Below are 24,137 nucleotides of genomic sequence, written 5' to 3'. Positions count from 1 at the left end.
CTGGGTGGACTCTAACCTCAAGTCTTTCAGTTAGTAATCAAGCACTTAACCGTTTGTGCTTCCCAGAGATAATGCCTGCATTCTTTTTATGAACCAGTACATTTCTTAATCACCACCCATCTGTCAGTTTGTCATACTATTGTGATTTGTGTGTTGCTATGATATTGGGAGATATGCCACCAATATTGCAAATACCAGCAGGGTCATCCATGGTGGACGGGTTTCAGGAGAGCTTCCAGGCTAAGTCAGACTAGGAACAAAGGCTTGGCAATCTATTTCCAAAAATTAGCCAATGAAAACCTTATGGATCTATTATGCAGCTATAAAGAATAATGAAGAGTTCTCAAAACATAACATGGATGAATCTGGAGGACACTAAGCTGAGTGAAATAAGTCAATCACAAGAGGATAAATACTGTATGATCTCACTTTTATAAAAAGACAAGAATAGGTATACATTCAGGAAGCAACATTGTTCGATGGTTACTAGGAACAGGAAAGGAGGGGGGATCACTTTCTAAACAGTAGACATTTGTCATTTTTGATGACGGGAAAAGCAATACCAAATGCAGGTGAAGTTTGTACAACTTGACCAAGGTAAATGGTGATACTAAGAATTACATAAGAATAAGGGACATTTTTGGTAAATGCTGTAACACATATAATTTTGCAACAACCCAAACCCAAACCCACTGCCATTGAGTTGATTCCAACCCATAGAGACCCTATAGGACAGAGTAGAACTGCAGCATAGAGTTTCCAAGGAGCACCTGGCGGATTTGAACTGCCAGCCTCTTGGTTAGCAGCCGTAGCACTTAACCACTATCCCACCAGGGTTTCCAACAACAGCAATAGCAACCAAAAAAAAATGTGTGCAGTTACAGAGGTAGATATGTATGCATATATGTGTATAGGAAGGCATATGTGATTATATCCATGCACATGAATAAGTGTACCTGTAGGCATACGTGTATACATGTTTGTGTGCGCTGCATATAAATTCATATATATAATAAGGCACATAGGGAGCACAGTTACGAATACTTCCTAGACATAACCAAACACCTAGCAGGGCTGGTTTACTGGGGTTTGAAGGCTTAAGACCATAATCTCATGAGACAGTTTGGTCAGTTGGCATAACCTAGTTTATAAAGTTTAGGTTCTACATCCTAGTTTGGTGAGTAGCACCTGGGGTCTTAAAAGCAGCCATCTAACATAAAACTATTGGTCTCTACTTGTCTGAAGCAAAAGGGAAAAGAGGAAACCAAAGACTCAAAGAAGTTACTACAGGACTAAGAGCCCAACAAACCACATCCTCAAATACCTTAAGACCAGAAGAACTAGATGGTACCCGGATACAACGACTGACCATTCTGACCAGGGACACAACAGATGGACCCAGATAGGATGGTAGAAAAATATAGAACAAAATTCAAATTAAAAAAAAAAAAAAGCCAGACTTACTGGACCAGTAGAAACTAGAGGATCCCCAAGACTGTCATCCTGAGAGACCCTTAAAACTTGGAACTGAAACCACTCCCGGAGGTCACCTTTCAGCTAAATAACAGATTGGCTCACAAAATAAACAATATCACCAGTGAGTACTGAGCTTTTAAAAAAAAATTATCTATATGAGACCGAACGGTCAACATTTATCCTAAAGCTAAGATGAGAAGGTAAAGAGTGGGGAGGGGGGTGGAAGGGAAGCTAGATTAATGGAAATGGAACAACCGGAGTGGAAACAACAAGAATGCTGACACATTGTGAAAAATGTAACCAATGTCACTGAACAATATGCATAGAAATTGTTAAATGGGAACCTAGTTTGCTGTGTAAGCTTTCACCAAAAACAAAGAAGAACATTATTTAAAAAAAAAAAAAAAACCTTATGACAGGAAAAGAGAGAGTGGAGGGAGAGAGCAGGCTGTCTCATTAGGGGGAGAGTAATTGGGAGTGTGTAGCAAGGTGTATATAAATTTTTGTGTGAGACACTGACTTGATTTGTAAACTTTCACTTAAGGCACAATAAAAATTGTTTTAAAGAAAAACCTTATGGATCACAACAGAACATTCTCTGATTCTATTGCTTTGGACATGTCATCAGGAGGGAGCAGTTACTAAAGGATGCCACCATGTTTGGTGAAGCAGAGGGCCATCAAGGGCATGGAAGACCCTCAATGAGATGAACTGGCACAATAACCAGAACAATGGACTCGAACATGCCGACAATTCTGAGGATGACGCAGGGCCAGGCAGGCAATGTTTCATTCTGTTGTACACAAGGTCAGAGTCAACCTGATGACAGCTAACAACAACAACATTTCTGCTGAGCTGCATCTAAAATTTGTAACTTCATCAAGGCCTTTTGTCTGAGTCAAATGTGCTGCGGTCATGTGACAAAGTCAGTAAACAAGAAATTAAAACACATTTATCTAATTTCAATGAAGAGAGGCAAGAAAGAACAGTATAATACTGAAGCAAGATGGTTTTCAAGGAAATGTTTAAAAAATAGGAATGTTTTTGCATAAAGCAGGCCTGAGGTAACAATAAAATGAGACCAAACCATCAGGTGAGAGAAACTGAGGGGAGACAAGAAGGGGGTGGTGTTGAGAAGTCGGTGTTTAAAGTCCAGTCTGACACAATACCAAGCACTGGGGAGCATGTGAGCGTGTGGAGCAAAGGTGAATCTCATACAACCACTTTGGAAAACAGCTTAGCCTTATCTATGAAAGCTGAATCTATGACCCAGCAATTCTACTTCCAGCAGACATGTGTGCTCCGAATGTCCCATTAAGAATGGTCATAACAGCATTACTTGGAATAGCCGTAACTGGAAACTACCTAAATTTCAACAGCAGAATGTGTAATACAATGAAATATTATACAACAATGTAAATTGTCAAGGACTGAACTATGTCCCCCCAAAAATGTGTGTATCAACTTGGTTAGGCCATGATTCCCAGTATTATGTGGTTGTCCTCCATTCTGTGATTGTAATTTTATCTTGACGGGATTAGGGTGGGATTGTAACACCACTCTTACGCAGGTCACCTCCCTGATCCAAGGTAAAGAGAGTTTCCCAGGGGTGTGGCCTGCACCACCTTTTATCTCTCGAGAGATAAAAGGAAAAGGAAGCAAGCAGAGAGTTGGGGACCTCACACCACCAAGAAAGCAGCACCACGAGCAGAGCACGTCCTTTGGACCTGGAGTCCCTGCGCCTGAGAAGCTCTTCAACCAGGGGAAGATTGAGGACAAAGACCTTCCTCCAGAGCTGACAGAGAGATAAAGCCTTCCCCTGGAACCAATGCCCTGAATTTAGACTTGTAACCTACTAGACTGTGAGAAAATAAATTTCTCTTTGTTAAAGCCATCCACTTGTGGTATTTCTGTTATAGCAGTACTAGATAACTAAGACATAAATAACAAGCTACAGCTATATACAACATATCTAAATGTCACAAACATAATATTGAGTAAAATTAGCCAGACACAAAAGAATACATATTGTATGACTCCATGAATATAAAGTTCAAAACCAGGCAAAAATAAACTATAGTGTTAAAAGTCAGGATAGCGGATCTTTGGGAAGGAGGGAGGGGTAGTGATTGGGAAGGCATACAAAGGCAGACAGTGTGGTATTCTGAGGTTCTAACAATGACCTAGGTCCCTAGGTGGAGGAAGCCTTTTGCCATCGGCCGCTAACCTAAAGGCTTACAGTTCCATCACACCCTGTTGCTCTGTCGAAGAAAGGCTTGGCAATCTGCTTCTGTAATGATTACGGCCAAGAAAACCCTATGGAGCAGTTCTATAACAGGTGGGGTTACCATGAGTCAGAACTGACCTGACGGCAACAGGTTTAGTTTTTTGGTTAGCAATGTCTATTTCTGAATCAGAATGATGGCTCCCTGAGTGTCTGCTTTCTCATAATTTATTAAACGTTTGACTCACATTTGGTGTACTTTTCTGTATATGTGTTCTATTTCACAACAACAAAATAACAAAGAAATCCTATTCTGCCACATTTCCATCAAAGAATGTCTAGAAAGAAATAAGACTAAGAGATTCCTGTCAGGGTGCAGATAATAATGGCAAGAAGCAGTCAAATTTTCCAGCTGGCAGAAACAGTGGTAATCGCCTGAAAAAGTTAGAAATTCAGTATTGGGAAGAAATTGAATTCCCTGGAAGAACCTCCCTGGATGAAAACAAAGGGGAACTAACTAGGTATCTTCTCTCACTCCCCTCGAATTCAGGTTTTAGCCTATCCTTTTTATTAAATTTCAGAAGCAAACATTGATTAACCCCCAACATGCAAAGGGCTCAAATTTTTATATTGTTCTGGTTTCCATTACCACAGAGTTGTTGGAAGGTACAAGAGATCATTCTATCCAACCTGTATCATACCAGTCAAAGGGACATAAATACTGCTGCAAAGTTCCCACTGCAAATGGATTCTGACAGGTTCCTCAGTTACCCATTCTTGTAAAAACGACTTTGACTATCACAAAGCCTCTCCTAAAAGTAACCTCAATCTCATATGTTCCACTTTAAGCTCACACCCTCACCCACTTTTATCCCAACGTAGATGAATGAAAAAACAACATGAACAACCAGTTAAAGAATTAAGTAATCAATTCTTTGTCCTTGCTGCCTTAATTCCGCCCCCCTCCCCGACTCTCTTCTAAACCTTCTAAGGACCAATATACAAAACTGATTAAAATGTTATTGTAAGATTTTAAAGGCCAAATAAAATAGTATCTTAAGACTTTTGCATAATATAGAATTAATGTTCTTATCTCATTTTAGAGATAAGAAAAGAATTTCAAGAACTGTAGCATTAAACACACAAATCCAGAAGCAAATTAGAAAGAAACTGGGTAGCCCTAGCTTCAAACCTAAGCCTCGTTTTAGAGTATTGCTCAAATACAAGGGATTTAATTAGCATGTGTACAATAGGGTAGGCAGAAGTCCCAGAAAACAATTTCAAATCATACCACAAAACTAATGCCTTGCGAAATACCACTTACCAGACTAATTTAACATGCCATAATCAGCAGTCTACTTCTGAAAAGCATTAGCCAGTGAAAACCTTACAAACAGCAGCGGAACGTTGTCTGATACAGTGCTGGAAGATAAGCCCCCCACGTTAGAAGGCACTCAGAAGGTGACTGGGGAAGAGCTGCCTCCTCAAAGTATAGTCAACCATAATGACATGGATGGAGTAAAGCTTTCGGGACTTTCATTTGCTAATGTGGCACGACTCAAAATGAGTAGAAACAGCTGCAAACATCCATTAATAATGGGAACCTGGAATGTACGAAGTATGAATCTAGGAAAATTGGAAATTGTCAAAAATGAAATGGAACGCATAAACATTGATATCCTAGGCGTTAGTGAGCTGAAATGGACTGGTATTGGCCATTTTGAATCGGACACTCACATAGTCTACTATGCTGGGAATGACAAATTGAAGAGGAATGGTGTTAAATTCATCGTCAAAAAGAACATTTCAAGATCTATCCTGAAGTGCAACGCTGTCAGTGATAGGATAATATCCATATGGCTACAAGGAAGACCAGTTAATATGACTATTATTCAAATTTATGCACCAACCACTAGGGCCAAAGATGAAGAAATAGAAGATTTTTATCACCTGCTGCAATCTGAAATGGATCGAAAATGCAATCAAGACGCATTGACAATAACTGGCGATTGAAATGCAAAAGTTGGAAACAAAGAAGAAGGATCAGTAGTTGGAAAATATGGCCTTGATGATAGAAACAACGCCGGAGATCAAATGATAGAATTTTGGAAGACCAACGACTTCGTCATTGCAAATACCTTCTTTCACCAACATAAATGGCAACTATACACATGGACCTTGCCAGATGGAACACACAGAAGTCAAATTGACTACATCTGTGGAAAGAGATGATGGAAAAGCTCAATATTATCAGTCAGAACAAGGCCAGGGGCCAACTATGGAACAGACCGTCAATTGCTCATTTGCAAGTTCAAGCTGAAACTGAAGAAAATCAGAACAAGTCCACGAAAGCCAAAATATGACCTTGAGTATATCTCACCTGAATTTAGAGACCAACTCAAGAACAGATTTGACACATTGAACACTAGTGACCAAAGACCAGACGAGTTGTGGAATGACATCAAGGACATCATACATGAAGAAAGCAAGAGGTCCATGAAAAGACAGGAAAGAAAGAAAAGACCAAGTTGGATGTCAGAGAAAACTCTGAAACTTGCTCTCAAACGTCAAGCAGCTAAAGCAAAAGGAAGAATTGATGAAGTAAAAGAACTGAACAGAAGATTTCAAAGTGTGGCTCGAGAAGACAAAGTAAAGTATTATAATGACATGTACAAAGAGCTGGAGATGGAAAACCAAAAGGGAAGAACACGCTCGGCGTTTCTCAAGCTGAAAGAACTGAGAAAAAAATTCAAGCCTCGAGTTGCAATAGTGAAGGATTCTATAGGGAAAATATTAAAAAATGCAAGAAGCATCAAAAGAAGATGGAAGGAATACACAGAGTCATTATACCAAAAAGAATTAGTCGATGTTCAACCATTTCAAGAGGTGGCATATAATCAGGAACCGATTGCACTGAAGGAAGAAGTCCAAGCTGCTCTGAAGGCACTGGCGAAAAACAAGGCTCCAGGAACGGATGGAATATCAATTGAGATGTTTCAACAAACAGATGCAGTGCTAGAGGTGCTCACTCGTCCAAGCCAAGAAATATGGAAGACAGCTTCCTGGCCAACTGACTGGAAGAGATCCATATTTATGCCTATTCCCAAGAAAGGTGATCCAACAGAATGTTGGAATTACAGAACGATATCATTAACACCACATGCAAGCAAAATTTTGCTGAAGATCATTCAAAAACGGCTGCAGCAGTATATCAAAACTGGGAACTGCCAGAAATTCAGGCTGGTTTCAAGAAGAGAACGTGTAACCAGGGATATCATTGCTGATGTCAGATGAATCCTGGCTGAAAGCAGAGAATACCAGAAGGATGTTTACCTGTGTTTTATTGACTATGCAAAGGCATTCGACTGTGTGGATCATAACAAATTATGGATAACATTGCGAAGAATGGGAATTCCAGAACACTTAATTGTGCTCGTGAGGAACCTTTACATAGATCAAGAGGCAGTTGTTCGCACAGAACAAGGGGATACTGATTGGTTTAAAGTCAGGAAAGGTGTATGCCAGGGTTGTATTCTTTCACCATACCTATTCAATCTGTATGCTGAGCAAATAATATGAGAGGCTGGACTGTATGAAGAAGGGGGCATCAGGATTGGAGGAAGACTCGTTAAACTGCGTTATGCAAATGACACAACCTTGCTTGCTGAAAGCGAAGAGGACTTGAAGCACTTACTAATGAAGATCAAAGACCACAGCCTTCAGGATGGATTGCACCTCAACATAAAGAAAACAAAAATCCTCACAACTGGACCAACGAGCAACATCATGATAAATGGAGAAAAGATTGAAGTTGTCAAGGATTTCATTTTACTTGGATCCACAATCAACAGCCATGGAAGGAAGCAGCAGTCGAGAAATCAAAAGACGCATTGCATTGGGTAAATTTGCTGCAAAGAACCTCTTTGAAGTGTTGAAAAGCAAAGATGTCACCTTGAAGACTAAGGTGCACCTGACTCAAGCCATGGTATTTTCAATCGCATCATATGCATGTGAAAGCTGGACAATGAGTAAGGAAGACCAAAGAAGAACTGATGCCTTTGAATTGTGGTGTTGGCGAAGAATACTGAATATACCATGGACTGCCAAAAGAACGAACAAATGTGTCTTAGAAGAAGTATAACCAGAATGGTCCTTAGAAGCAAGGATGGCGAGACTGCGTCTTACATACTTTGGATGTGTTGTCAGGAGGGATCGGTCCCTGGAGAAGGACATCATGCTTGGTGGAGTACAGGGTCAGCGGAAAAGAGGAAGACCCTTGGCGACGGGGATTGACACACTGGCTGCAACAATGAGCTCAAGCATGACAATGATTGTAAGGATGGCTCAGGACAGCGCAGTGTTTTGTTCTGTTGTGCACAGGGTCGCTATGAGTTGGAACCGACTCGATGGCACCTGACAATCAGAAATCCATAATTCATTCAGAGTAAAGGTTCATGGTCTTCAGTCTCAACTGGGCCTTCACTGCAGCCTAGCAATCTTATTATCTTGTTTTAGCCCTTTCTCTAGAGTGGGTACCTTCACTTTCTGCAAATTTCTAACTTGACCCCCCCATTTCTCTCAGCAGACAGCACTGCATCTTAGTTCCCAGGAGAGAAAAAAGTTATCTGACCAGAATTCCCTAAACTTTCTTGGATTTGTTTTCATCTCTTTCAACCCCACTGAAAGAAGACTTTGCAATTTCCACAGAAAGAAAATACACCTTGAGTGCTCATGTTGCTGCTGCTGTTTTTAGGTGCTGTCAAGTCGGTTCCGACTCATAGCAACCCTATGTACAATAGAACGAAACACTGCCCAGTCCCGTGCCATCCTCACAATTGTTGCCCTTTGTAGTTGTCACTGTGTCAATTCATCTCGTTGAGGGTGTTCCTCTTTTTCATGACCCTCTACTTTATCAAGCATGATGTCCTCCTGATAACATGTCCAAAGTACGTGAGACATAGACTCATCATTTTTGTTTCTAAGGAACATCTTGGCTGTACTTCCTCCAAGACAGATTTTTTCATTTTTCTGACAGTCCATGGTATATTCAATATTCTTCACCAACACCACAATTCAAAGACATCAGTTCTTCTTTCATCTTCCTTATTCATTGTCCAGCTTTCACATGCATATTAGGCAACTGACAGCACCATGGTTGGGACAGGTGTACCTTAGTCTTCAAGGTGACATCTTAGAGACTTTTAAAATAACCTCTATCCTTGCCTTCACATGTGTGCTTCACTCTTTTACCGTTAGTTATATCGACAAACACAGAGTTTCTCATTCCAAAGTGAATGTCATCCTCTCCTACCTCCTCAGAGATCGTCCTACTTAACAACTCTCTCCTTCTATACACATTCCAATCTTTCCCTTACTACTCATTCCTTCCCATCAGAATTTTGTTATTGTTTTTCATTCTCTTCATGATATCCTTTTTTATTTCAAAACAATTATAAACGTACAGAGAATTTACAAGAATAGTACAAAGAACTACATACCCTTCACCCAGAGACCCAATTCAACTTTAGTTGGTTGCCTCCAATGACATTGTTTCGAGTAAAGAAGATCCATTCAGCGTCACACTTTGCAACCAGTTGTCACCTAGCTGTGTCTCTGAATGCCAAACAGTTCCACAGTCTTTACTTGATATTTTTTAAGATTATAGTAGATTGAAGTAGACTTGAAGATTTTAGCTAATGTGCCACAATTTAGGCTTGTCCAACGTTTCCTCAAGATTAAATACAGGTTATGAGCTTTGGGCAGGATTATCACAGAAGTGGGAGTCTCTGGGTGGTGCAAACAGTTAACACGCTTGACTGTTAGTCAAAAGGCTGGAGGTTCAAGTCCACCCAGCAGTTCCCTGGAAGAAAGGCGTGGAGATCTACTTCTGAAAAATCAGCCATTGGAAATCCTATAGAGCACAGCTCTACTCTGACACACATGGTGTCACCGTAAGTCAGAATCAACTCAATGGTAACTGGCCTGCATCGCAGAAATGGTGCTGTGTTCTTGTTGCTGCTTATCAGGTGGACATACCTTGTCTCATATTGGTTGTGGTAATCTTGATCATTTAATCAAGATAGTATCTGCTACGTTTCTCCACTGTATTTTTTTTTTCCTCCTTTAGAATTAATGCTCTGAGAGATGCTTTGAGGTTATATAAATATCCTACACTTCATGCTGCTTTTATCCTTTAGTTTTAGCATCTATTCATATTTCTTGCCTGAATTACTTATTGTTATGACAATGGTAAATTGATGACTTTTCTAGATTCGTCATTCCTTCTATATTTATTAGTTGAGTTCCTACTTTAAGGAATAGCTTTTCCTTCTTCCCCACTTACTTTTGCATTTATTTATTTACATTAGTGTGGACTTAAGGATTTCTATCATGTCCTACCCACAACATATCTGTCAGTTTGTCATACCGTGGTGGCTTGTCTGCTGCTGGAATACTGAAAGCTTTGCCACCGGTATTTCAAATATTAACAGGGTCATTCTTGGTGGGCTTCCAGACTCAAGACAGACTAGGAAGAAGGACCTGACAGTCTCATTCTGAAAAAATAGGCTAGTGAAAACCTTACAAACAGCAGCTGAACATTGTCTGATATAGTGCCAGAAGATGAGCCCCTCAGGTTGGAAGGAACTCAAAATACGACTGGGGAAGAGCTGTCTTCTCAAAGTAGAGTTAACCTTAATGATGTGGTTGAAGTCAAGCTTTCAGGACCTTCATCTGTTGGTGTGGCATGACTCAAAATGAGAAGAAACAGCTGCAAATATTCATTAATAATCAGAATGTGGAATATATGCAGTATAAATCTAGGAAAATTGGAAGTCCTCAAAAATGAAATCCTAGGCATTAGTGAGCTGAAATAAACTGGTATTATGGACTGGTATTGTCATTTTGAATCACACAATCATATGGTCTACCATGCCGGGAATGACAACTTGAAGGGGAATGGCATTGCATTCATCGTCAAAAAGAACATTTCAAGATCTATCCTGAAGTACATAGCTGTCAGTGATAGGACAATATCCATATGCCTACAAGGAAGACCAGTTAATATGACTACTAATCAAATTTACACACCAACTACTAAGGCCAAAGATGAAGAAACTAAAGATTTTTACCAGCTTCTGCAGTCTAAAATTGATCAAACACACAATCAAGATGATTACTGATGACTGGAATGTGAAAGTTAGAAACAAAGAAGAAGGACTGGTAGTTGGAAAATATGGCCTTGGTGATAGAAAAGATGCCAGAGATCACATGATAGGATTTTGCAAGACCAACGACTTCTTCATTGCAAATACCTTTTTTTGACAATATAAATGGTGACTATACATGTGGATCTCACTAGATGGAATACACAGGAATCAAATTGACTACATCTGTGGAAAGAGATGATGGAAAGCTCAGTATCATCAATCAGGACAAGGCCAGGGGCCAATTGTGGAACAGACCATCAATTGTTCACACGCAAGTTCAAGTGGAAGTTAAAGAAAATTAGAACAAGTCCACTAGACCCAAAATACAACCTTCAGTATATCCCACCTGAATTTAGAGACCATCTCAAAAATCGATTTCACACACTGAACATTAATGACCAGAGATCAGACGAGTTGTGGAATGTCATCCTGGATATCATACACGAAGAGAGCAAGCGGTCATTAAAGAGACAGGAAAGAAAGAAAAGACCAAAATGGATGTCGGAAGAGACTCTCAAAGTTGCTCTTCAATGTAGGGTAGCTAAAGCAAAAGGAAGAAATGATGAAGTAAAAGAGCTGAAGAGAAGATTTGAAAGGGCAGCTCGAGAAAATAAAGTAAAATATTATAATGAAATGTGAAAGACCTGGAGATAGAAAACCAAAAGGGAAGAACACGCTCAGCATTTCTCAAGCTGAAAGAACGGAAGAAAAATTTCAAGCCTCAAGTTGTAATACTGAAGGATTCTATAGGGAATACATTAAATGACGCAGGAAGTAACAAGAGAAGATGGAGGGAATAAACAGAGTCACTATACCAAAGAGAACTGGTTGACATTCAATGACTTCAGAAGGTAGCATATGATCAAAAACCAACGGTATTAAAGAAAGAGGTCCAAACTGCACTGAAGGCTCCGGGAATTGCCCAAATATCAACTGAAATGTTTCAACAAATGGATGCAGCACTGGAAGCGCCCACTTGTCTATGCCAAGAAATTTGGAAGACAGCTACCTGGCCAACCAACTGGAAGAGATTCATATTTGTGCCCATTCCAAAGAAAGGTGATCCAACAGATTGTGGAAATTATCGAACAATATCATTAATATCACACACACAGGTAAAATTTTGCTGAAGATCATTCAAAAGCAGTTGCAGCAACACATCAACAGGCAACTGCCAGAAATTCAATCCAGATTCAGAAGAGGACATGGAACAACGGCTGTAACTGCTAATGTCACATGGCTCTTAGCTAAAAGTAGAGAATACCACAAAGACGTTTACCTGTGTTTTACTGACCATGCAAAGGCATTCGACTGTGCAGATCATAACAAATTTTGGACAACGTTGCCAAGAATAGAAATTTCAGAACACTTAGTTGTGCTCATAAGGAACCTGTACTTAGACCAAGAGGCAGTTGTTCCAACAGAACAAGGGGATACTGCATGGTTTAAAGTTAAAAAAAGTGTGCATCAGGTTGTATCCTTTCACCATACTTATTCAATCTGTATGCTCAGCAAATAATGCCAGCAGTTGGACTATATGAAAAAGAATGGGGTATCAGGATTGGAACAACCTGTGTTGTGCAGATAACATGACCTTGCTTCCTGAAAATTAAGAGGACTTGAAACACCGATGAAAATCAAAGACCACAGCCTTTTGTATAGATTACACCTCAACATAAAGAAAACAAAAATCCTTGAAGTAGAGAAAATACATTTTCTTTAGTGTTTTAATATTAAAGTAGGGGAAATATATTTTCTAGTTTGTTTTAGTATAGCTGTATAAGCTGTGATTAATCTCTGATTAATCTCTGGTCTTTGAAAAATGGCACACGTTCTGTTCAAGATATGGCTGAGCAGTCTGTTCCACTCTTAACATAACAAGCATGACTGAGCTTTGTTTTGCAAATGGTAAACTTAAACAGAAGTCAAATGTTACCACGAGAGTAGAAGTAATTTCAGTAAGTTTTTAAACAAAAAAAAAAAAATTTGATTATAGAGCACTTAATTTTAGTCCTGAAATTCCCCTCAATTAGACCTACTGGCATCTCAAAATTGAAAATGTCCTGTGACCCTAATAACTTACAACATGTTTGCTCCTATTCAAAATGGGTGATTGAGAGCTTGACATAACTAATGCCATAACGATGTTCTAGGTAATCCCTAAGCATTTTTTAGTGCACCAGCTACACTGGTCTCTTCCAAAGGGGTGCAGAGCTTTCTCAGCTCCTGTGGCCTTGGTCTTGCTTCTCTTCTTTGTTCTCTTGAGAAGTGGCCTTCAGCCTGCAAGACGGCAGCTAGAAAGGCTGCCTGGTGCTTTTGATCTGCAAATTTCTTTCTTGCTCCTTATCTCAGTTAGAGTGGACTTGGCAAAGCAGTTCTACTTACTAGCCAAGAGATTCTTACGTAAGTTTTTTCAGCCTGTTACAAACATACAGATTAGAGACCAGATGTCTGACATACATATCGTTAGTTTAATAAAGAGTTTCTTATAGTTGTTTTGTGATGTATAAGACCATCTGTGGGCTACATGCTTAAAAACATTGGGTAACCCTGACCTTTCCCCTATAAAACCCTCCCATTAGCCCTTTAGAATTAGACAGAATTTGGGAGAAATTCAACCCCCTCTGTCTCTTGGACACTGGTATTCAATAAAGCCCTCTTGCTGCTTACCTCCTCCTGTCTCAGTATTGGCTTTGCAGCAGTTGGCTCAAATCCGCGATTTGCGGTAACATCCTCACAACTGGAACCAAGAAGCAACATCATGATAAACAGAGAAAATATTGAAGTTGTAAAGGATTTCATTTTACTTGGACTTACAGTCAACACCCATGGAAGCAGCAGTCATGAAATCAAACAACATACTGCATTGGGCAAATCTGCTGCAAAAGATCTCCTTAAAGTGTTGAAAAGCAAAGATATCACTTTAAGGACTAAGGTGTGCCTGACCCAAGCCGTGATGTTTTCAATCACCTCATATGCATGTGAAGGCTGGATAATGAATAAGGAAGACCAAAGAAAAATTGATGCCTTTGAATTACGGTGTTGGTGAATACCATGGATTGCCAGAAGAATGAACAAATCTGTCCTGGAAGAAGTAGAGCCAGAGTGCTCGTTAGAAGCAAGGATGGAAAAACTTCGTCTCACATACTTTGGACATGTTATCAAGAGGACTAGTGCCTGGAGAAGGACATCAAGCATGGTAGAGGGTCATGAAAAAGAGGAAGATCCTCAAGGAGATGGATTGACACAGTGGCTGCAACAATGGGCTCAAGCATAACAATGATTGTGAGGATGGTGCAGGACTGGGCAGTATTTCGTTCTGTTGTACGTAGGGTCGCTATGTACCAACTCAAAGGCACTTAACAACAACAATAACCTTATGTTCAACAGGTTATAAACCTTTTACTGCTATGATTTATTTTGATGTTCAGATTCTTCCAGATTTGGCCAGCAGGAGTTCCTTAAACTAGCTCCTGTGTCCTTCTGATGTGTCCCATCATTCTCAAGACCCCCCTTACTTTTCGGCGCAGCAAAATTGTAGGCTCCAGCCCTGGAGGCAGTCATTTCTCCAAAGAGCCTTGATTCCTTTTAAGAGAGAGTGGTTTTTAAAACCAAGATCTGGGCACTAGCTGTGTTTACTGCTACCAGAGAGTCAATGTTCCCAAGCCCTTTCAGTGAACAGAGCTAGGAAATGTGTGTGTGTGTGTGTGTGTGTGTGTGTGTGTGTGTACACGTGCCCATGTGCATGCATGCATGTGTGCACAGGCACACACATAAACATGTATGGTACCCATGTTTATTTTTATATCTGTCTACATAGCCTGAAAATCATGAGTTTGCACTATTTGATTCCAATCTATTTTAGCTTTACCCCTTTCTATATATATGCCATCTTTCTCCATCAGTGTAAAAGTTGGGTTGGCTTCAATTACTTCAATATATTGACTTATTTGCTGAGTTCCCTGTATGTAGCCAGTCTCCTGACTCTGACTGACATCTATTACCACCTGGCATTGGTGTGTTTCTCATTTAAACATTTTTGAAGTGTTGCCTACCCTCACTGTTTCTACTCCTTCACCTTTCAGTCATTCTTTGACCCACTACAATCTCATTTCTATTTGAGTCAAGGTCACCAGTGATCTTCTTGCCATATATGAGAGATCTTTTTCAATCCTTTTCTAACTTGAGCTCTCTGCATCATTTAACACTCTTTGTACACTTCCTCCTTCTTAAAATACTCTCCCCCTCTAGCTTCTGTGATTCCATACTCAAACTGGCTTATCCCCACCTCTTTCACCATTCCTTCTCAGATGTCTCTACGGGATGTTTTCTCCTCCCATCCTTACTTATTATGATTCTCTGTGGTTCTGTCCTACCCCTCCTCTTTGTAGAGGTGGCTCCTCCCCTACCATGGTTACAATTATCATCTATATTCTGCTGATTTACACATCTAATCTTTAACCCAGGTCTAATTCCTAAGCTCCAGGCTTACACAATGAAATGTCTATCCAATATTATTCCTTGGATATCTTTCAATCACTCCACATAAAATACATCTAACACTGAAATAATTTCCACCCTTCCCCATCCTCAAAACCTGCTCTTCTTTTCTGAATATTTTAACTCAAAGAACAGAACTCTCATCTGTTCAGTGGCCCAAACCACCAACTTAGGAACCATTCTTGGCTCATTGTTCTTTTCTATCTATACATCATCAATCCTGACGCTGTTACCTCCCAAATCACTTTGAAATCTATTTCCTCAGAAATGCTGTAAGCTAAGCAATCATAATCTTGTGCCTGAATTATTGCTAGTCTTCTAATTGGCCTCCACTCTTGTCATTCTTTCAATGTGATCCACACAATCTTTGTAAAACACAAATATGATCATTGCTCTCTCCTTAAAGAATTCCCACTACCCTCGGGACAGCTCTAGTTCCTTCATATGGTTTACAAGCCCCTGCATGATCTTGCCCTAACCTACCTTTACAATATCATCTCTTGTTCTTCTACTTCAAACTCGAATGTAGCCACACTGAAATGTCTTTCCTTACCATAAACACACCATATTCCCTCACATCCCTGGGTCTTCCCATGTTCTTTTCTCTCTGCATCTTTGCTATGTTGCCTAAAAATATTCTACTTATGCCAGGGCACAGGCATCACCTTCTCTAAGAATCTTCCCAGATTGCCCCTCTCTGTGCTCCCATGGCACGGTATTTTCCCCTGAGGGCTTATCACATTTTATTGCAATCACTTGTTTAATTATTTCACTTCCCAGTCAGCTTTTTAGCTCTATTAAGGTCACAGAGGGAGATGGAAACAGGGTCTTTTTCACTGTTTTATCACCAAGTCCTAGCAAAGTGGCTTAAACACAGGAGGTATTCTCTAAGCACTTACTGAGTGAAATCAACCTCAAAAATAACACTCTATTGCAGCCACAGCCATTTCACACACATGTATTAACACACAGAGTGTGGCAATACATTTCCTGTTGTTGGTCAATTCAAAGGATGGTTGCTTTATGTGTAAAGAACAATAATGTAACCCTGTTAGCCTGCATGAAGAAGAATTCTTTCCCACAAATAGAAAAACACAGAAATCCCTCTTCTTTCTCTGTGGTAAGTTGGAATGACTCATTATTTTTTAGACTTTCTTAAAGGCAACATACAACAATTTCAACATATATTAGAGTACACGTCCCCTGGGTTAAAGTCAGAGCAAATGCTTTGGCCCTTTAGAGAGCTTCAGGATGTTCTCCCTGTGTATACTGCGGCAACACACACACAATCACACACACATTCACTCACAATCTCTCAGAAAATATTCTGCATGATTGAACAAGTTAAAAAAAAGAATGAGCACCTGAAGGGCATGGACTGGGTCTTACTTATCTTTATATGCCTAAACTTAGCAATGGTGGCCAGCCCACAGAAGAGTGAATGCCAAAAGTGAGAGTTGACACCAAAGTGCAACCCCAGCCACTTATAAACACCAAAGGTTGATGCTGGGAGAAGGAAGAAATTTATGAAAGGGATTAACATCATTACTACATGCCATACACTGTTACTATTATAAGCCAGCCCCATGTTACATCATTTTCACTGTCCCCATTTTACATACGAGGAAATGGCATTCGAAGGATTAAGAAATACCCTATAGCTAATAAATATCAAAGGGCATCTCTTTCTGATTCATAGTGCTATATCCCAAACTGGGCAGGACCTACTCATTTCTTTACACTAGAGTCAATCTTTGTTTTCAATATCTTCTAGCTGAGGTTACTGTAGATTATAATAGATTTAGAATAGATGGTTAGGCCATTAGGAAAAAAAAAACTTATTTTTATCTATTTTATAAAAATATCTGGCTTTGATGAATGGGGATGAGGCATGGGGGGACTGGTTCTTTACAAGAGGAACTTTGAGACTATTGCTTAGAGAACAGGGGCTAGTTTTCCCTAATGTCCTCTCCAGATAGCCCCAATGCCAGTCCTGATTTGACTACAGAATTTTTAAAGTATCTTTAACATGACAGTTTGACATACAAATGACCTATCAGATGTTTTAATTCTAAAAGCAGAACTCAAGTACATTATCAAGCACAATAGGAGGTCTTGGAGTTAACCTATCATTTGCCTTGCTTTTCAGACTCTCATCCATTACATATGCACCCAATCTCAGTGAGGAGGAACAAGTTTTGTACTCATGTTATTAGAAATAGCACATAATTTCCTTGAAGGATTCTGATTATCCTGCTGCTTTATATGTCATTTAAGGAGCCCTCGTGGTGCAATGGTTAAGCATTCAGCTGCTAACTAAAAGGCTGGGGTTCGAACCCACCCAGTAGCTCCACCTGGGAAAGACCTGGTGATCTGCTTCCATAAAAATTACAGCGTAGGAAGCCCAACAGGGCAGTTCTACTGTGTCACATGGGGTTGTGACAAGTTGAAAATAGACTTGACGGTACCTAACAACAACAACAACGTATGTCATTTGCTAAATTCAAGACAATGTTGTAGCAGGACAATGTGAAACTTGCCAGAAAGTTGCCCCATCCACTGCTTTTCACTTACTTTGAATACTAATAAGAAGGAAAACCATGCACCCACTTTGCCCACTTATGGACTTACTGTGCTCAAACAAAATACACTCTTAAAGCCTTTTGGATGATGGTAAACTGTGCAGCTTAGACTCTTTTCTCACATCATCACATGGAAAAATTCTTGATCATCTGTGGGCAAATTATCCACACTGTGGATTAAGATGAGCCTTTTTTTAATTTTTTTTTTTTAATGAGGTCCAGCCTTCTCCACTACTCAGTATGTTTGCCCAAGCTATAAAATAAAAACGAAATTTAAATTTTGCCTAAGAAAATCATAATTAACATAGGCAAGTTAGCCAACTAACAATTTTTAATTTCAAAAGTAAGGATTTAGTAGTTTGGGAAACTGGAAAACTAAAACACCACATATTCACTCTAACGTTTCACTTATACACCAACTCATGTTTCAGTCATTGGCAGTACCATATGCAGCCATACTCATTTTATTGTTGCTTTGTCACTGTCTATCTGGCAGTTCTTAGGACACCTTGGTTTTCCTCCTTGATATTCTTCTCTCAATATATAATTAATTTCAGAACTAAATATAGTTTCCTATTTTATAAACCCCAGTGAACTCTTAGTTTATTTATGTGTTAATTCTATTTGCTACCTGTTAATAAATAAAGCCTATCTTGTTTTGAAAAAAATTTACTCTAATATTTAGCTCTGATCTTTCTGTCAAGAAAGACAAGAAAGGGAAACAGAATGAGTGATATCTCTCTCACAGTCACCTGAAGTCCCTTCTGGAAGAAGAAGGGACATGGATATACAAATTAATTCACAGATGAATCTCAATTCTCAGCACTTAATTATGAACAAATTTGCTTAAATGGATATTTGGGGCCCATCAAATGACAGCCACAAATGAACTTACTTCTATTGCATGTATATAATTAATGCGGTATGCTTAATCTCTCTATTCACCTAACATTTATTACATGCCTACTAACATCATTGTATTCTCTCATTATAATTAGTACTTCCTTTGTGGCAATAATGGCAATTGTAATTAAGTCCTTGCTTTGCACAGTACTAACTGAAAGGAGCCCTAGTGACACAGTGCTTAAGCATTTGGCTGCTAACTGAAAGGTCAATGGTTCAAACTCACCAGCCACTCCACAAGAGAAAGATATAGCTGTCTGCTTCTGTAAAGATCACAGTCTTGGAAACCCTATGGGTAGTTCTACTCTGTCCTATAAGGTCACTATGAGTGGAAATTAATGCTACAGCAATAGGCTTGGGTGTTTGTTTGTTGGTATTAACTGAAACTCACGCATATTGAAACCACGTAAAGCAAGGGCACAGTTCCAACGTGCACACGTTCCAGTTAACACGGTACCCTGCAAAGTAAAGACTGCCTGTCATTTTGGTACAATTACTTGTTTGCTGTCTGTCTCACCTAGTAGGCTGTAAATTCCATGTGGACAAAGATAGTGTCTCTTTTGTTTATAACTAAATCCTTAGCACACCATCTTGCCTTGCACATACTAGATGCTCAATAAATATCTGCTAAAGGAGCAAAGGTAATCTAAGACCTATCACAGCCTTTGTTTGCCATGAAATTCACATATCCTATACATCCTCCAGGAACCCTGGTGGCACAGTGGTTAAGTGCTCGGCTGCTACTGAAAGGTCAGTGGTTCGAACCTACCAGCTGCTTTGTGCGAGAAAAATGTGGCAGTCTGCTTCCATAAAGATTACAGCCTTGGAAACCCTATGAGGCCATTCTACTCTGACCTATAGGGCTGCTATGAATCGGAATCGACTCTACAGCAACATAGTTTATAGTCCTCCCATCTCTGTTCCCAGGCTCAGCCACTTCCTGGGAGGCAGGGCTCTCCCCAGTTCCCGGAATCCCAAGCTCTTTTGCCTGAGCAGCTCCTGGAGTCACTTGTGATAAATGGTGGGCCCCAACAGGCCTTCACTGGTGGGTCTTTGTGGCGTCTCACAACCCCAGGAGAATGTGTGTGGTAGAGGGGACCAAACCAAGCAACAGGCAGTCAGGATTAGTGCTGAGGGTAAAAAAATACGTTATTATTATTGTCGTATTACTGTAAAAGGAAAACATCTCACTTTTCAGCCACAGCTTTTGTTTAAAGAGTGGATAGGAGTCACTTGTTATTCACACAGTAATGGTTTGAATGCAAATTAGGCTTATTAAAGGAGCCAGGACAACATTTCAGTAGAAAACAGTTTCCTCGACAGAGAGAAAGGAACAAGTGAAAGGACACCACTAGGAAATAATCAAACATGTCCAGAATGTGGGACAGTCTACAAAAATTGGCCTAGACTCTACAAAGTCAATGTTGTAAAAACAAAATCAAAGAACAAAAATGATGGGGGAGTTGCAGGTTAAAAAACCCTAAAGAGAAAAAAAAAAAACAGAGGTAAGGACCAAATACAATGTGTCAATCCTTGATGGGATCCTGACCCCTTCAGATTAGTGAGCAAATCTCAGAGAGATGTGAGTAATGACTGTAATACAAGTAAAAAGAAGCAAAGTAAGAATTAAGTAATTTGGCTTCCATTTGATGGCAGGTAAGATTACATTTTAAAATATAAATACACACAACACAAATACATAAGATTTTGAATACATATAACTGTTAATAGCAGTTATCTCTGAATAATGGAGTTATGAGTTTTGTTGTTTTTTCCATTATCTACAAAAATCTGTACTGCTATTGTAACAACAAACTCAATTTTTTAACAAAATATTTTAAAATATTCACTTACTTTAGCTGATTTTTCAATATTCAGGTCTCCGTCCAGTTTAAAAAGAATTGTCATGTTGTACCCCATCTGATTTCCATGTCCGTGAGGCCACCAGTTTTCCACAGAAATATTCTGTTAATAAACATAAGTCATTCTAAGTAATCTGTGGTGTATTTTCAGCAAAACAATACAATGATTCAGACACTTATGTCAATTTCTCATGTAGACAAGCCCAGAAATTCTGAGTTTTAAAACAGTATCAATCGCCTTACCCATAATATGCCTCATCATACCAATCTATAGATAATATTTAAAAATCAACATGCTATGAGTTTAGTATGGATTAATATACCAAAGAGAGAAGGGAAGGAATAACATGAGTGTTCAGAAAAATAACTGTTCCTATGTCCAACACTCTGAGCTTAGTTTTATTCTACATTCTTAATGACTTCGAGGCTGACTCTTCTTTCAAGCCAAGATCAGAAGTTGTTTTAAGTTCTGAACAGTTACTGAATGTTGATATGCTCCATTCTTTTCAGTTCACAGCAATGATTAATCAAAAGGGAAAGGTAAAATCTATCCCACCCCTATCCATGAAAGATCATGAGTTTAGAATTCGAATTCTGCATGTAGAAAAAGCACCAAATAATTAATATTAAAAATAGTTAACAAGCACCAAAAATAATCACTGTTATTTAAAAATATTGCTTAGAGTATATTTTGGATTTTAGACACTGTAGGTGATAAGATACTATAAATACTATAGAAAAAATAAAATATAACACACTTGACTTCTTAAGGGAAAAGAATACCAAATTAATCACATATTCTTCATTTTCCTACTCTTAAAATTTGGGAAAATCATTTCTTTGCTCTTATATACATGAAATATGTGAGAGGTTAAAAATACGGAAGAAAATGAAAAAATAAATGGAGAAAGATTTTTCTTTCCTACCCAGTCGCCACTTTCTAAGCATTCCTTTTGAGCAGGTATTGCTTTCCATCTAGTGCTCCTCAGGAAGTACCATCATTTACCTTGTCAATTTTCACAAGTAGCTCAACAATCCTTTCCCCAGGTTGAAGTTCAATGCTGTATGTCCGCTGTGTTTGCAATTTAGGAATGGCTACAACCACTTGACCACCAACTGGCTTTGAGCTGACAACATCAAAAGAAGATTGTATTTCAAGGTTCCACTCGTGGGAAGTGCTATCTAAGGCAAAAAGAGAAAAAGAAATATATATAGCAAATAAAATATGCTAAGCATTATCCTTGCACACCTCAGGATTCACTGAGGATAAGACCAAATTGACTTCTAAACCAGTGAGTTCTCCACAAATGGGGTCATGATAAAAAGTTCACTGGAGATTCTCTTTCATCTTAAGAGTTGAATCCTTCATTCTAAAGAATAACCAAATTCATATATTTTATGTTTACTTTCACTATAAAAATGTGAGAATTATGTCATAAAAACCTATAAGTAGATCACAAATGGAAAATGCCAAATGAAAAAATAATATAAATCTTCCAAGAATGATACACACTTACTCCATTTTATAAAGTAAAAACAATGAGGGTTTCGAAGCCAAGTAATTTGATATAAATTTATATGCATTAGGATTAGTCAAAATGTAAAAAAAAAAAAAACTATATTTACCAAGAAGCCTCTATGTGCCACGTACTTTGCTAAGTGATAAGAATTAAATGGTACCAGGATAAGCATGGCCCCTGTCCTCATGAACTAGGAGTCTAATGAAATATAGACAAGTACAACAGTGTGGTAATTACCAGATGGGAGAAATAAAAGGTTGTTCTATGAAAATATACACAGGGAAGAGAGACAGGTAATTCAGTGTCTAAGGGAAGGCCTCCATGAGAAAGCAGCATCTAGCTGAGACCAGGAGGAGGCATTAGCTAAGTGCAGAGGAAGACAGTGCCTGGGCAGGAGAGAGAGAGTGAGTGCCTTAGTCATCTAGTGCTGCTGTAACAGAAATACCACAAGTGGATGGCTTTAACAAAGGGAAATTTATTCTCTCACAGTCTAATAGGCTACAAGTCCAAATTCAGGGCATCAGCTCCAGGGGAAGGCTTTCTCTCTCCGTCAGCTCTGGAGGAAGGTTCTCATCATCAGTCTTCCGTTGGCCTAGGAGCATCTCAGTGCAGGAACCTCAGGTCCAAAGGACGTGCTCTGCTCCTAGCACTGCTTTCTTGGTGGTATAAGGTCCCCGTTTCTCTCTGCTCTCTTCTCTCTTTTATATCTCAAAAGAGATTGGTTTAAGACCTTATCTAATCTTACAAATCTCATCAATATAACTGCCACTAATCCATCTCATCTCACCATATTGATAGAATTTACAACACATAGGGAAATCACATCAGATGACAAAATGGTAGACAATCATACATACAGGGAATCATGACCTAGCCATGGGGGGACACAATTCAAGCCATGACAGTGAGACACCCATGAATGAGAAAGAGCCTAGACGCAACAAGGAACTTGAGCAGTGATGGAACTGGTAAGAGAGAGCAGCATGACTGACAATCTTGCTGGGCGTTTTAGGCCATGTGTGGAGTTTGATAACTTCAAATCAATGGGGAGTCATTAAGGATTTTTTAGCAAAGAGGATAACATGATCAGATCTGCATTTTATAAAAATCACTAGGAGCCTCACCATGGAGACATACCAGGACGTAAATAAAAGAAGCAGAGAGACTTCAAATTTCTATTTATGTACACAGGAATGGAAAGTGTCACATGGAAAATCTGGGAATGGAGAGGAGGGTACGAAAAGTAGGGAGAGCAAGGCTGAGGGGAGGGTTTTGGAAAAAAAGAGGAGCAGCTGCCATGAGGGATGGAACTTTGGGTGTAAAGTCAGGGGGTGGCGAGAAATGGTTTCAAGAGGGTTTGAAGCTGTGTTTTATATCATGTGCATCATAATCTCCTTCCGCCATCTTGCCTTAGACTCATACTTTTTAATATCTCCAGAACTGGAATTTGTATTTTGGGTTTTTTTTTTTTTTTTTCAAATAAGACAAAGTACTGAGGCAGACCTTGGGCAAGAGCAGGTAGAAAAGTAGACCCACTGTACGAGAAATTGAAGATGTGTTCCCCAAAAAGGCTAGAGGGGAAGGGGGTCAGAGCCATCCAAGAAGGTTCATTCTTTTATACATATATATGTATATTTTTTTAATTGTGTTTTTGTTGAAAGTTTACACAGGAAATTAGGTTCTCATGTCCACAGTGGTTAAGAGCTTGGCTGCTAACCAAAAAAGCGGCAGTTGAACTCACCAGCCGCTCCTTGGAAACCCTATGAGGCAGTCCTCTGTCCTACAGGGTCACTATGAGTAGGATTCAGCTGGACAGCGGCGGGTTTGGTTTACATATATTGTTCGGTGACACTGGTTACATT

The 24,137-nt window shown here is 39.3% G+C and overlaps 1 protein-coding gene across 2 annotated transcripts in view; it reads right to left on the bottom strand.

Annotated features, from left to right (window-relative positions):
- Positions 1-24,137, bottom strand: part of MANBA (mannosidase beta) — a 142,849-nt gene that overhangs the window by 65,245 nt on the left and 53,467 nt on the right. For both annotated transcript variants that reach the window (XM_003410496.4, XM_023548535.2), the window contains exons 6-7: positions 21,762-21,937; positions 20,748-20,858 (exon numbers count right to left, since the gene is read on the bottom strand). In XM_003410496.4, the coding sequence (XP_003410544.2) occupies positions 20,748-20,858; positions 21,762-21,937 (287 nt within the window). The remainder of the gene's footprint in view (positions 1-20,747; positions 20,859-21,761; positions 21,938-24,137) is intronic.

This window comes from Loxodonta africana, chromosome 5 (assembly GCF_030014295.1).
Source record: "Loxodonta africana isolate mLoxAfr1 chromosome 5, mLoxAfr1.hap2, whole genome shotgun sequence".
Taxonomy (NCBI): domain Eukaryota; kingdom Metazoa; phylum Chordata; class Mammalia; order Proboscidea; family Elephantidae; genus Loxodonta; species Loxodonta africana.
Note: the sequence above shows the minus strand (reverse complement) of the source record. Positions and strands in the feature narration are given on the sequence as shown.